At 42.4% G+C, this 13,161-nt stretch overlaps 1 protein-coding gene across 5 annotated transcripts in view; it reads right to left on the bottom strand.

Moving 5' to 3' along the window:
• Positions 1 to 13,161, bottom strand: part of DMD (dystrophin) — a 1,058,866-nt gene that overhangs the window by 58,465 nt on the left and 987,240 nt on the right. For all 5 annotated transcript variants that reach the window (XM_006881772.1, XM_006881771.1, XM_006881773.1 and 2 more), the window contains 3 exons: positions 5,244 to 5,410; positions 2,739 to 2,850; positions 181 to 317 (listed from right to left, as the gene is read on the bottom strand). In XM_006881772.1, coding sequence (XP_006881834.1) covers positions 181 to 317; positions 2,739 to 2,850; positions 5,244 to 5,410 — 416 coding nt within the window. The remainder of the gene's footprint in view (positions 1 to 180; positions 318 to 2,738; positions 2,851 to 5,243; positions 5,411 to 13,161) is intronic.

The raw sequence follows: 13,161 nt of genomic DNA, 5'->3' as shown, positions 1-13,161 counted from the left end.
ATTAGGGGCTGTGACATGGGAAAATGGCAATTGAACATCAGCTTGTTTTTCTCTTTCAACTAAAGTGAAGGCAAAGAAGGAAACAGAAGAGGCTACATCTGGAGTGAAGGGAGGGAACTCGGCCGAGAGGAATTCAAGTGGACATCAAAGGAGACACTGCTTTGTGTTGCCACTACTCACGTTTCCATGTTGTCCCCCTCTAAGACAGTCTGCACTGGCAGGTAGCCCATTCGGGGATGCTTCGCAAAATACCTTTTGGTTCGAAATTTGTTTTTTAGTACCTTGGCGAAATCACGAACATCTTCTCCAGATGTAGTCTGCAAAGGAAAAGCCAACAAATCAAATCAGGTTGACCAGAGACGGTTCTCACACAGATGTACCCCACCCCCACCCCCTTTCCAGGGTTTTGCCTTCATTTTGGAATTAGGGAGTGTGTGAGGAAGTGGAGGAGGGTTGAGAAGAAGAAGAAGAAGAAAAAAAAAGACTGTATTCAGACAAAGGCGGCTCTGAACCAGACCTGCTGTGTGCAAAGTGGGGAGAACTGGCTGCAAGACTCAGGTTACCTATACACTGGGGGTAATCATAGTTCAACAGGTGGTGAGAAGTAAATAAAGTATATACACCCAACTGCTCAACAAATGGTGGTTGGTTTTGTTGTTACGTGCCATCAAGTAGGAACCGACGCCTAACTGACCCTCAAGTGGGTTTTCGGAGGCAGTAAATCTTCCTGCAAGAGTGCCCATCTTCTCACAGAGCAGCTGCAGAGTCTGAATCATGTGCCTTTCACTTGACGGCATCGCTCCTTACCACTAAGCCACCAGAGCTACGTACATGGAAAAAACTCTTTCGATGAGTGTGTCACAGCCACCCAGAGGTGGCCAGAAAGTCAGTTGTGGGAATATCCATCTGGAAGTTGGGTGCCGCCAAGTCAAGTTTCAGCTCACAGCCATCTCATGTGACGGAGCTGAACTTCCCGTTAACATCTTCTAGGCTGTCATCTTTATGGGCGCATTTCTCCCTCACTGCCCTCACCCACCCACCCACACACACAAGGTTCACATGGTGAACCTTTCACATAAGCAGCTGAGTCTTACAGCCATTACAGATCGGATGGAACTCACTTCTGCCCTCAAGTTCATGGAGTCGCCATGATTCAACGTGGCAGTGACTCATTTGTAAGTAATTCCACAAAGCCCACAAGAATAGCTTGATTTCACCTGCCAAATATGGTATATTGACCATTTCTGACTAGCTCTGTGAAAGGCAGGGAGCTGCGCTGGCCTACTGGGTAAGGAGTTGGGCTTCTAACCCAGAGGCATCCACTTCTTAGGAGAAAGATATGGCCAGTCCCCTCCCATGCAACTTACAGCCTCTGCAAACCTGCTGGAGGGTCAGGTACAAATCTGTTCCAACTTGATGGAAATGAGTTTTGAGTGAGTTTAGGAAAGAAATCAAAGCAAGAGAGATGATAAATTTTTTAAAGCTGAGACTCTAATGAGAGCTCTGGTGGCCTCGTGGCAAGAAGCTACACTGCAGCCTCAAGGGTAAGCAGTTCGACTCCACCAGCTGCTGCTCGGTCTACTCCTGTGTGATTTGCTGGCTCTAAAAACAGTCTGTGAGCTCAACTATTGATTGGTTCTGACTCGATGGCACAGCAAAATCATCATCACTTTCATGATGGATGCTCTAAGGAAGAGCTGCTTGACGTTTCAAGGATGTGGGAATCACCAGCTAAATTAAGGTTTCGGTTTAGAAAGTCAAGGGTTGGCCCAAGGTTCTGCTTTTCAGATACACTCCAAGAGAATGCCACTGCTGTGGGTCAACAGACCGTTTCTGGTATTTGGAAAACACAAGACTGGGACCCAGCTCTGTCAGGCTGCCAAGTCTATGTCCTTTCCATTTCCCCAGTGATTTCTCCAAGGTCTTTTTGGCCACAAAGCATTTTCCTAATGCAACATCCAAGAGAGAGCTCCACATCTTAATGGTAGATAGAATCTTGGGCAAGCTACTCAACCTCAAGACCTCAGAGTCCTTGTCCATTAGGAGGGGATAAAAATAAAGACACCTATTCCACACAGGGTAGTTGAAAAGTTAAGCAACTAATGGTCATTTGGTGTTTGTACAGATTTGAAAAAGGTTAGTTTGGAGTATATACAACAGAGGAGGAGAGTGATGCTGATTTAGAGCAGTGAATTATGATTTTTGAGGAGCCCTCAGGATCGCCCATGGTCAACAGGCCCTATAGCTGTAAGACTTCACCATACAACTCTAAACCAAACCACACTGCTCTCGAGTCGATTACAAGTCACGGTGACCGTCCACCAGGTTGTCAGAATTGTCACTCTTTATAGGAGGATTCTGCCCACCTCCCTCCCACTGACCTGCTGGTGAATCTGAACTGCCAACCTTTAAGGCAGCAACCCAGCATGCCACAAGGGCTCCTTTATACAGCCTCTATGGACCTACAAAATACGTGGAAAAACATATTCCCTTTAACTGTGCTAAGAAAAAGCTAAGTATTCATTCAGCACTATTTGTTGAGTAGCTAGAAGGTCCCACTGTGTGCTGGAGAGATTGCTGTAGGCACCAGAGATGGGGCAAAATGGTTTGTGAGCCATTTTGTCTGAGGACTACCTGGGAAAGCATCCGAGGACCCCATAAATCACAGAATTACACCCGACTGCAATATTGTACAAAAAACAGAATGTTATCTCATGCTTGGGAAGACTCTAACTTACCGGAGTGCAATATTCCACCATGGGATAGTGCATTTTATGGCCTTTTGCAACTCGACCAGAAAAAAAGCAGCTTTGGCAGATGTCATAATTAAAGTGCTTCAGACTCCTGTACCTGAGTGAAGAACAAAAACAAACACATATGTATTTCTTCAAATTAAAGTCCCAGAGAACACACTTTTTCTACATTGTCTTCATTCTAGAAGCAGAATGCAATGTTCATTAGTCCCACAAGGTAAGTGATTAACAACTCACGTCCGGGTATCTCAGGTGTGTCTACCTTACAGCATCAAAACATTTTGGCAGAAAGATTATCCTACCGACATATGGATGGAGGGGGAGAAAATCCTCAGCTCTTATTTCAACTCCACCAGGAACTATTTCAGATTAACAGAAAAGTATTGGCAAACTTCCAGTCTTTTGAAGACCAAATACTGGGATTTGATAGAACTTTTAGGAGTGAGTGACCTGCTTCCCTCTCCATTATGGGGACAGCATTTTTTATGAAGTAATTTTTTCAAAAGAATCATAAAGGTAAAGCAATTTCATCAGACAAAAGAAAAACTGAAGAACTCTCAATTAAAATGAGGTTTACTTTAATTACATTTTCTGACTGGCTGGCATGATTCATCTTCAGAGAGAGTGAATGTGGACAGTTTCTTTTCTCTCTCTGGTCAGAAATCCTTTCCCTTCTTTTTTTTATTTATTTTTATGTGTGTGTGTACCGTCAAACTGGATCTGACTGGTACAGGAGGAGATTGTCCCTCCTTCTACAGCAGAGCATCTGGTGGATTCGAACCGTGTGCCTCTGGGATTCCTTTCCCTTCTTACTCACATATAATCACTGAAGCCTCAAGGATCAACACAATGTTGAGTAAATGAAAGAACTGTAAGCATTTAGTTGAAATTAAGGAATCTATAATTTCCCCTTCATTCTCAAAATACTATATTCCTTGCTTCATATCACATCTACTTTTTGTTTTCTCAGATAAAAACCTCAAGCAGTTCAAAGGAACACATTCCTTAATGGCACACATGTAAATTTGTGGGAGAGCTGCTTTTCCTTCCCCCCCCTTCTTTAAAGTCTGAACCATCTTTTTTGGGGAGAGAGGAGGAAAGAGAAGCTCTATTTTCTAAAAGAATTGAATTTGATAACAAGAACACAACTGGATATGAAAATGCTCTTTGAGATCCTCCAAAGATTATGCCTGCCTTCTTTTCTGTTGGATAACTTCTTCCCCTGCTTACATATCCCACTGGCTCAGGAAGCGGAGAAAAAAAAGAAATGGAATGCAGCCCCCATCAGCTTCCTTCTTACTGGCCTTTAACTAGGAACGGAAGAAGGCATCCTGTGCAAGCTCACCGCTGTCTGTTTAGGCTTTAGAAATTGCTAGAGGTTCTTTGTGAAACTTCTCTGAAAACAGCATGCAGTCAGGAAGAATAAAACACCCAAGGTAAAACAGCTCCAGGAACAAAAAAAGTACACAAATGAGAGAGAGTAGTTATGAGGAGACAAAGTAATAAAACAAGTCTAAGCAAAACCTGAAATGGGTATTTACTTTTCTGCTAAAGTGGATTCAGCACTGGCATTAGACCATCGACTTGGTCTATGACTTTGAGACTTATTCATCACTATGGAAACTCTGAGGGGGCTCCAGATGTTTAAATACATCATCGTTTCAGAATCTGGACTGAGGATTTTTTTTGGGGGGGGGGGGCAGGCAGTAGAGAAAATCAAGCCAATTGAAAATCCCCTCCTCCCACAACAGATTGTCCTGGCTGAAGATCTTCTAGGCGATTGTCTTCTGTGGCGTTTTCCGCGTATCAGAGGAATAGCCAGCCCTGATGGTACCTCTCACTTTCAGATTGAAATTTACAAGGAACATTATCTTTTTTTTTTTTTTAGCTGCTTTGTGAATCTTATTTACATACTTTAAATTCCCATGGAGGTTCAGTCGGGATACTCTGCAAAGAACATTATCAGATGCACAGATAAAAAGTGAAGGTCTAGGATGCCTGAAATAATCTTTGCTACTTACAGAGTGGTGTAAGATAACCGTGAGACTGAACTCCTACAGGGGGTCTCTCCAAATAGAAGTGTCTTCGTTTCAGTACTGATTCGTGAAGGATTTCGTGAAGGATTTCCATAAAAAGAAAAGGCTCTCAAAAAGGCGAGGAATGGTAAAAAGCTTTGGTTCAATGACGAAGGAAATACAGTTACTCTAGATCCCTTGACAAGTGTGTCTGTGGAGACAGACAGTCCAGTTCAACTACTGCCCTGCCTCTGCGGAGCTGAGAAGTGAAGGGATCTGCCTAATGAGTCAGACTCACCAAAATCACGCTGTCAACAGGGGGGTGACAGGTGTGACCGATGTTCTGGCCCCACCACCTTCCCCTCCCATGTAGGAGAGAAGTGAACTAACAGCAATCGAGACAGACCAGTAAAAATAAAGTTAAAAAAAAAAATGAGAAACGAGAAAACAGCAACGGCATTGTGGCTCCCGATACCTGAATCCAATGATTGGACACTCCTTGCAGATGTTGCACTTGGCCTGATGCTTGGCAGTTTCGGCAGCAGCCACTCTGTGCAGAACAGGCAGCCACACCATGGACTGGGGCTCCAGTCTCATCCAGTCAAGGAAGAGGGCGGCTTCGATCTCAGGTTTATTGTTGGCCTGCAGGGGTGGGAGTGAGGGGGAAGGCAGGCAAAGAAAGAAATTTTTAAAAACTGCAAAAGATGGCACTGAGGCATGTGTCTGTTCAAGCGCTGAGCTGATACGTACAAATGGAAAGGTCTGCTTTTCATAGCTGGCTCCAGCAAAATCTATCCCATGTCCACATAAGCCAAATGCCCCCAAGCCTCCACTAAAATGCCATCACTCGTTTGGCCACTAAATGACTAGGGAGTAAAACAAACAGAAAAAAGGAACGCAAAACATACCCCTAGATGACTATATTTCATTTAGAATTTCAAGTATATTATTATTTTTAATAGAATATAAGTTAGTAATATTTTTTCCTTTGAATAAAAGTTTACAAATCATACTGAGGGCTTCAATGGGCTCTTGTGTGTCATGAAGTGTGAGGACGGCACAGGACAGAATAGGGTTCAGATCTTTTGTTCATAGGGTCACTATGAGTCATACTTGATTCGATGGCACCTAACAACTGGTTTTTCATTCAATCATTCATGGACACTTTGTTTTATAACATTTCTTACCTTTGATTAACTCTTTAAACTATCATGTCTAATCGACCTCCAGGGAGCTCTAGTGATTTAGTGGTAAAGAATTCAAATCTACCAACTGCTTCATGGGAGAAAGCTGGGCAGTCTCCTCCTATGTGGTTTATCGCCTCTGAAAACCCACTGGAGGGTCAGCTTTGAGTTGGCTCCAACTCTGCAGCACATAACAACAATCAACCAACCTCTTAATGTATATTGCCTTTTCCTTCACCAAGCTCATCTATTTGTTTTTACTCCCTTCTAATTCTTTTTTTTTTTATAATACCAGAACATTTATTGCATAACTAAACAGTGGAATTCTTAAGATGAACTGGATGCTGCAACAGCTGCCCGTTTGGGTTTCGGTGTTGTTCCTTCACGGAATCCATGCCTGAATCTGCGGTAAACGATCTTTAGGTGCCTCATGCGACCAGTACCGGTGGTATTTCGCCTTTTAGCCTTGGCACTCCAGTTATACTTTCTCTTGCGCTTGGCGGGGTAGCCACACTTGCCACAAGTGGACTTCTGGAGGTGGTAGGCCTTGGAGCCACAGCGGCGGCATAGCGTGTGCGTCTTATTGCGACGCTTTCCAAACGATGACGTTCCCTTCGTCATCTCGCTTTCGTTGCCGCGACCAAAGATCCCCTCTAATTCTTGTTAACTATCCAAGATTAATTCTGTCTACAAACCTTTCCTCAGCTTTTTAAATAGTAGTCTTACTATAACTGACCTTTTGCGACTGATTGATGACACTCAGCACAATTTGTCCTAGATTCATTCATATTGTATAATATTTCAGAAATTCTTGACCATTGTTCAGTGATACACTCCCAACTCTTTGCTCAATAATGCTGCCATAAACATGGGTATGTGTGTGTCAGTTTGCGTTGCAGCTCTTATGCCTTTGGGATATGTACCTAGTACTGTGATTGCTGGATCAAATGATATTTCCAACTTTCTAGGGAGCATCAAAGCTTCCTATAGTGGCTGCACCATTTTACATACTCATAGCCAGAAATTTCCTAACACTTAGATATGCATTAGATACTACAACTAAACCTGTCTATATACTTATGTACACACACACACACACCCTTTTTCTTGCTCACTCGCTCTCACTGAGACCTGGTGATGCAGTGTACAATGTGAGACTACTAACCAAAAAGCCAGTGGTTCAAAGCCCTCATTCTAGAGAAAGATGGGCAGTCTTTTCCTGTCAATATTTATAGCCTAAGATACATGATGGAGGGTCATTCAATCTGTTTTGGAATGAATTCAATGGCAATGGTTTCTGTTTTCTTAAAAAAATAAATTGTATATATAACCTACTCATGCTCTCCCATAGAGCTGGTTACAACTCAAAAGAAATCCTCTATCACATTTCCAAGCTATAATTTTAACAGACGTTATAATGCTCATCTTTCTCCAGAGGAATATACAAGCATACACACAAATTTTTATCTATACATGGGCTTGAACGGCCGAGTGGGTAGAGTTGCACAGTTGTGGTGACTTGTTGCTGCAGTATATATACTGGCAAGTCAGAACTGACCCCGAGCTGACCCTCCAGCAGGTTTTCAGAAGCAGTGAATCAGAGAGGAGGTGACTACCCATCCTTCTCGCTCGAAGCAGCTGGTGGATTCGAACTGCCAAGGAGGTGCAGCCTTTGGATTAGCAGTGCACCTCCCCACAGACAGTGGAACCAGAGCTCTCAGTAGGGACTTAAAGTATGTTTAAAATTTAGTTTATTGTACTTTTTAAGGTCTATGAGATGTACTTCATTTTTAAGAGAAGAGATTTTTAAAATCAGATCTTTATCTTTGTTAAACTAAGCTATTTTCTTTCTTTTTTAAAAAAAATAAAAATCATTTCTGCCTGGAAATCCTAATGTCTGAAATTACTGTGGGTCTAATGAGGTCTTTCTGTTGATTCTCATCTTGGTTCCTTGTGGGCTTCACCATTTTTAAAATATGTACTAAGTGATCTTCATTTTCTTGTCAGATGATACTTTGAGCCCTAGAATGAAGATGCTCTCTTCAGAAATAACTTTCTGTCATCTTTTTGTCAAGAACCAAGGGTGCACTTGCCTGTTCAAAAGTGAACTTAAACAAAAACTATCATATGTGATATTTCATAGCAAACCACTAATGAGCACTGGAACTTCAAACCCATGTTGCTTCCTTTTGAATGTAGTCGGCTAATAAAGCATCAATTCACATCTCAGAAATAAAGCAAGTAGGGTTTAAAACCTGACAGGCCATTTGGCTTCAACACTGACCACCTTCAACCCTATTCCAGTCATTACCCTTGATTATAAATTAAACAACATTATAACGAGCTGTTTAACCTTGGATTTCCTAGCTGCAAAAAGGTATCAATTCAAGCTACTGATCAAAAGCTTTTGTTGAGCACTCTCTGTGTAGAGTGCCATCACAGAAGTACTTTGTGGAAAATTAAAAGGGGAGGGGAGAAAGAATTTTTAGAACCTCAAGATGAAAGGGACCAGGCAAGTCAATTCATCCTTTTTAAATGGTCCCACAGAGCTGGGAGAGCATCAGTAGGGCCTACTCCAAACTCTTCCCCCAATGCCAGTGTGTTTTCACAGCCACTATATAAATACTCAGGAGCTCTGGTGGCCTAGTGGCAAGAAGTTGCACTAAAACCCCGAAGGCATGCAGGTCAAGGCCAACAGCTGCTCTGTGGGAGAAAGATGGGCAATGTCCTCTGTGATTTATGGCCTTTAAAAACCCACCATAGGGGCAGCTATGGGTTGGTTCTGACTCTATGGTACACAGTGTGTTTTCATAGCCACTATATAAATACTCAGGAGCTCTGGTGGCCTAGTGGGTAAGAAGTTGTGTTGCCAACCCCAAAGCAGGCATGTTTGAATCTACTTAGTGCTCTGCAGGACGATGGATAGTACCCTCCTGTGGGATTTTTCAGCCTCAGAAACCCTGTTTGAGGGTCAGTCAGTTCCAACTCGACAGCAAGGAGAAAATATGTGTGAATGGCAGAAATACTGCCCTCAAGAAGGAGCAACCTATGCACACCCATGTGTATTGCAGCTTTGTTCGCAATAGCAAAGAGCCAGAAACAACCCAAGTGCCCATCAACAAACGAATGGATAGAGAAGCTCTGGTATCATACAATGGAATACTATGCAGCACTGAAAAACAAGAAACTCATGAAATATTATGCAAAATAGATGATCCTGGAGGACATTATGCTGAGTGAAATATCTCAGTCACAAAAGGACAAATATTCCCTAGGGCCACTGTTGTAGAACGGGACTGACATCAGGGTTGAGAGAAGACAGAAGAGGAAGGGAGGAATGATGTATTAAAATATCATGAGGGAGAGAACTGTTTAAAAGGGATATATGAATTGGTATTGTTGTCATGACAGGAGTCCAGAATGAAGGCTGCACAGGGGAGGGATGTGGGGGGAGGGATGAAGGAGTTTTTCTTTCCTTTTCAAGGAGGGGAGTGAATTGGGGGGGGGAAGTTTGGGGCAGGGAGAAAAGTACAAAAATGAATGACTCAAAACCCTAAGTCTCTGTAAACTTTCATTTAAAAAAAATCAAGTATAAATACAGTAAAGATCTAATAAATCATACAGCAGTAAAAAAAAAAAAAAAGAAGGCGCAACTCATCTTAAAGGATGATCTTAAGTATTTATGCGTACTTTCCTAAAAAGGAATGGAGTCCTGGTGGTGCAGTGCATAACAATTGGGCTGAGAACCCAAAAGCCATCAGTCTGAATCTGCCAGTGGCTCTGAGAAGGCATGTCAGGCATTCTCCCATCAGTTTTTATTTGCTAAGGTGGAAATTACTCAGTGGAGTGGTGTGGTGAGTTAATAAAGTGACTGTCTCACACTGAGTAGAAAGCTCTCAGCAGAGTGAACAGAAGCAGAGATTCCAGGTCCCAACCACATGGGTTCAAACCTCCATTTTGCCACTTACTTGCTGTAAGAACTCAAGAACATGACTCAGTCAATCTCTGGATTTTAACTGTGGAATGTGTCCTTTGCTATAAATCAGCCTTTTTGCTCTACAGAGGTGGTTAATGGTTGGGCTGCTGACAGAAAGGGTAGGAGTTGAAACCTTCCAGTTGCTCCCCAGGAGCAAGATGGGGCAATCTTGTCCCCTTCAAATTTAAAGCTTCAGACACTGGATGGGCCGCTCTGCCATCTTGATGACAGTCATTCAGTTTTATGAAATGCGAATATTAATGTCTGCTCACTGGTTTGAAGAATGAAGTGAGTTAGCAAATGAAAGGCACTTGGAATGGAGGCTGGTGGATAGCCAGAGCCATATCACTGTTTGCTATTCTTATCATCGTCATTATGATCCACTTGACCAGAAATCCAGGTATTCTCAGCCTCTGTGCAGATCTTTAAATACTTCACCAGAGCTGCGGTGTCCCTCTGTGCCTCCTCATCCGTATACCCTTTCTTTCTTCTTCCTATGACATGGCCAGGTTTGCCCCTGCCTTTTAGAAAACTAGTATCCCAATGTGATTTGCCCAGACTGGTGCCTCAAACCTCTCTGGGGAAAATAATGGGATTACTTTCTTTTGTTCTGTTCCTTAGCCTCACACAGACTTTCTACTGAACCAAAACCTCTGGGTCAGTATTTCCCAGCGCACCCAGCAGATCAATCATCGAGCCAAACACTTCATGAAAAGAAGGTCAGATTAATTAAGGAAAGGCTGCACATTATAACCACCTCTTAAAATTCTTAATGCACACTAACATTAAAAGCCAAGAAGGTTGTCAGTAAAGAAACATGTTAAACTTTGTTTAATCTCAGAATTTCCCACACTTACTTTCCAGTGATTTCCAAGAACTTAAGGAAAACAGGAAGAAGTGGCAGGGGAATCATTTCATAATAAAACAAACTTGCAAGGGCCTGTGAGCACCACAAAGTAGTAAAGTCCTGGAGTTGAGCATTATGGGGAAATGCTATCCTTGGCTGTACCTCTTCATTGGCAATTTTATCTTTCATTTCTGTCAAGGATTTTTCTGTCAGTTTGGGGCACTATGCACAATCGCATCAGTATCTTTTAAGAATTTTGACTGCTACAGTCAATGAATTAGCTATTTGTCCTACCCTCATGTGGTTTCCCATCCCCCTCTTTCTTTTCAAACCCGTGCTCTTTCTTCATCACAAGGTCGCTGGTGGAAAATATCAAACAAGCCAAGGTCAAACGTGGCCCATAACACTAGAGCCACACCACAGGCCCACACAAATCTATCACTCAGTCCTCTCTGGTTGCTGAGCTATGAATGACTCTTTCCAGTTATATTACCCTCTGATCCCCACTGCACTTGTGTATCCATCTTGTACATACAGTCACAATGAGAAACTTTGTCAAAAGATTTGCAAGTGTTCAGCTACAATATGTCCTACAGCAATCCCTTGCTCCACTGATCTAGAAACCAGCCTTACCACAATAACCCTTTCTACTCAGGAGACAAAGCATTATATAGCAAGGCAGCAAATCGAAGAGACTTACTGGTTTATTTCTGTTTAAAATGTTGAGTCTGAACCTCCTTTCCCTCCCTCCCCTGCCTGTTTAAATGATAGTTTGTTTACTGATGGATTAAGACATGCTGCAGAGTGCCAATTCATGCTTAAAATAAAAGTGTCCTAATAAAGGTGAGCTCTGTTGACCTAGTGGCAAGAAGCTGTGCTACAGTTCCAAAGACGGGTGGTTCAAGGCCACCAGCTGCTCCACAGGAGGAGGATGGGCAACTTCCTCCCATTTGATTAACTGCCTCTGAAAACCTGCTGGAGTCGTTCCAACTCATTGATACACAACAACAACAATATAAAGCAAATGTTTCTTCAGGAAAATGGGCAAACGTCTGCCCATGAATCAGCAACAAAGTAGATAAGAAAAAATTTTTTAAGGGGGGGGGGCATATCTGTGATATGTAACTAAGGAGTAAGTATAACATGAGGGAATTCTCTCATTATGCTGAGTACTGTTTAAACCCTTCCTAGAAAACAGCCTCTAGTTCTGTGGCTACAGATGACCCAGAACTTAAGAGAAGGCTTGGCAGAAAGGCACAACAATAATTAAAGGCTTTGAAAGACCTATGAGAACAGCTTAAGGGACCCGGGATTATTTAGCCAAGGAGAATAAAGGAGAGAATGAGCGAGAAAGAGGCTGAAGGGCTAACAGTTTTCAATTATTTGAATGGCTCTTGCACAAGGGACCTGTGACCAGCTGTTTGATCCATCCACCAAGGACAGAACAAGAAGAAACAGGCTCAAGCAGCATGAAGAATTTAGGCTGTAACTCACGCGGAAAAACTTCCTGGTGCCGAAAGTTGTTAAAGCATTAGTGTGAATTACCAAGGGAGACTGTGAAAGTTCTTCTCTTTCAAAATACGATACACTCTTGTGAGCTGAAAGGCCAGAAATGCTCAAGGTTCTTTCTAGCTCCTAAAATGCAAGATCCATCACTCTGGCTCTTTTAAAACTGCTCGCCTATGCTACTGACAGCACTGAGGACAAGAAAGACGAATTCACATTGTCGGTTTCAAGTGTTCATTTTTGATACAGACTATTCTGTATCCTAGTGGTGTATTCATCCTTTTGTCTGGAAATGAAGAAAGAACCAATTTCAAAACAAACACACACCCAACAAACTCAAACTGAACAGACAAGCTTCTATAATGAGCTTATAGAACCAGAACCAGCATTTAGGGGAAATTACCTTTTGGTCATTCTCGAAAACATAATGAAGGAACAGTAGGAAGCTGCTGAGGTCTTAAGACAGTGATACTGGCATTAGATTCTGATCAGCCTTCAAGAAGTTATTTGCTGGCATACAAATAGCCCTAACATAACCTTCTTCGTTTCAGGGTAACTTAGCTCTCACCTCTAAATGCCAGTTTCAAACTATCTATGGAAAAAACTCCTAGCACGGACCATTTAGCCCTAGTTTCTCTTTTTAATTCATTTTTTTCTGCTTCTATAGCATTCATACATACCAAAAACCAAAAACAAAACACCCCAAAGCGCCTATAGTTGTGACAGCCAGAGTTAGGAAGTGTATCTCCGGTTATACGTCTCAGTCCACACATACAAAAAAACTATGGCTTGGGGTGACTTTATACATATATTATCTTAAGCTCATTAACACACAAAGACAGTTGCCATTGAGTTGATTCCGACTCATGGTGATTCCACA

Source organism: Elephantulus edwardii, unplaced genomic scaffold (genome assembly GCF_000299155.1).
Source record: "Elephantulus edwardii isolate Elephantulus edwardi_28Jun2011 unplaced genomic scaffold, EleEdw1.0 scaffold00016, whole genome shotgun sequence".
In the NCBI taxonomy this organism is placed as follows: Eukaryota; Metazoa; Chordata; class Mammalia; order Macroscelidea; family Macroscelididae; genus Elephantulus; species Elephantulus edwardii.
Note: the sequence above shows the minus strand (reverse complement) of the source record. Positions and strands in the feature narration are given on the sequence as shown.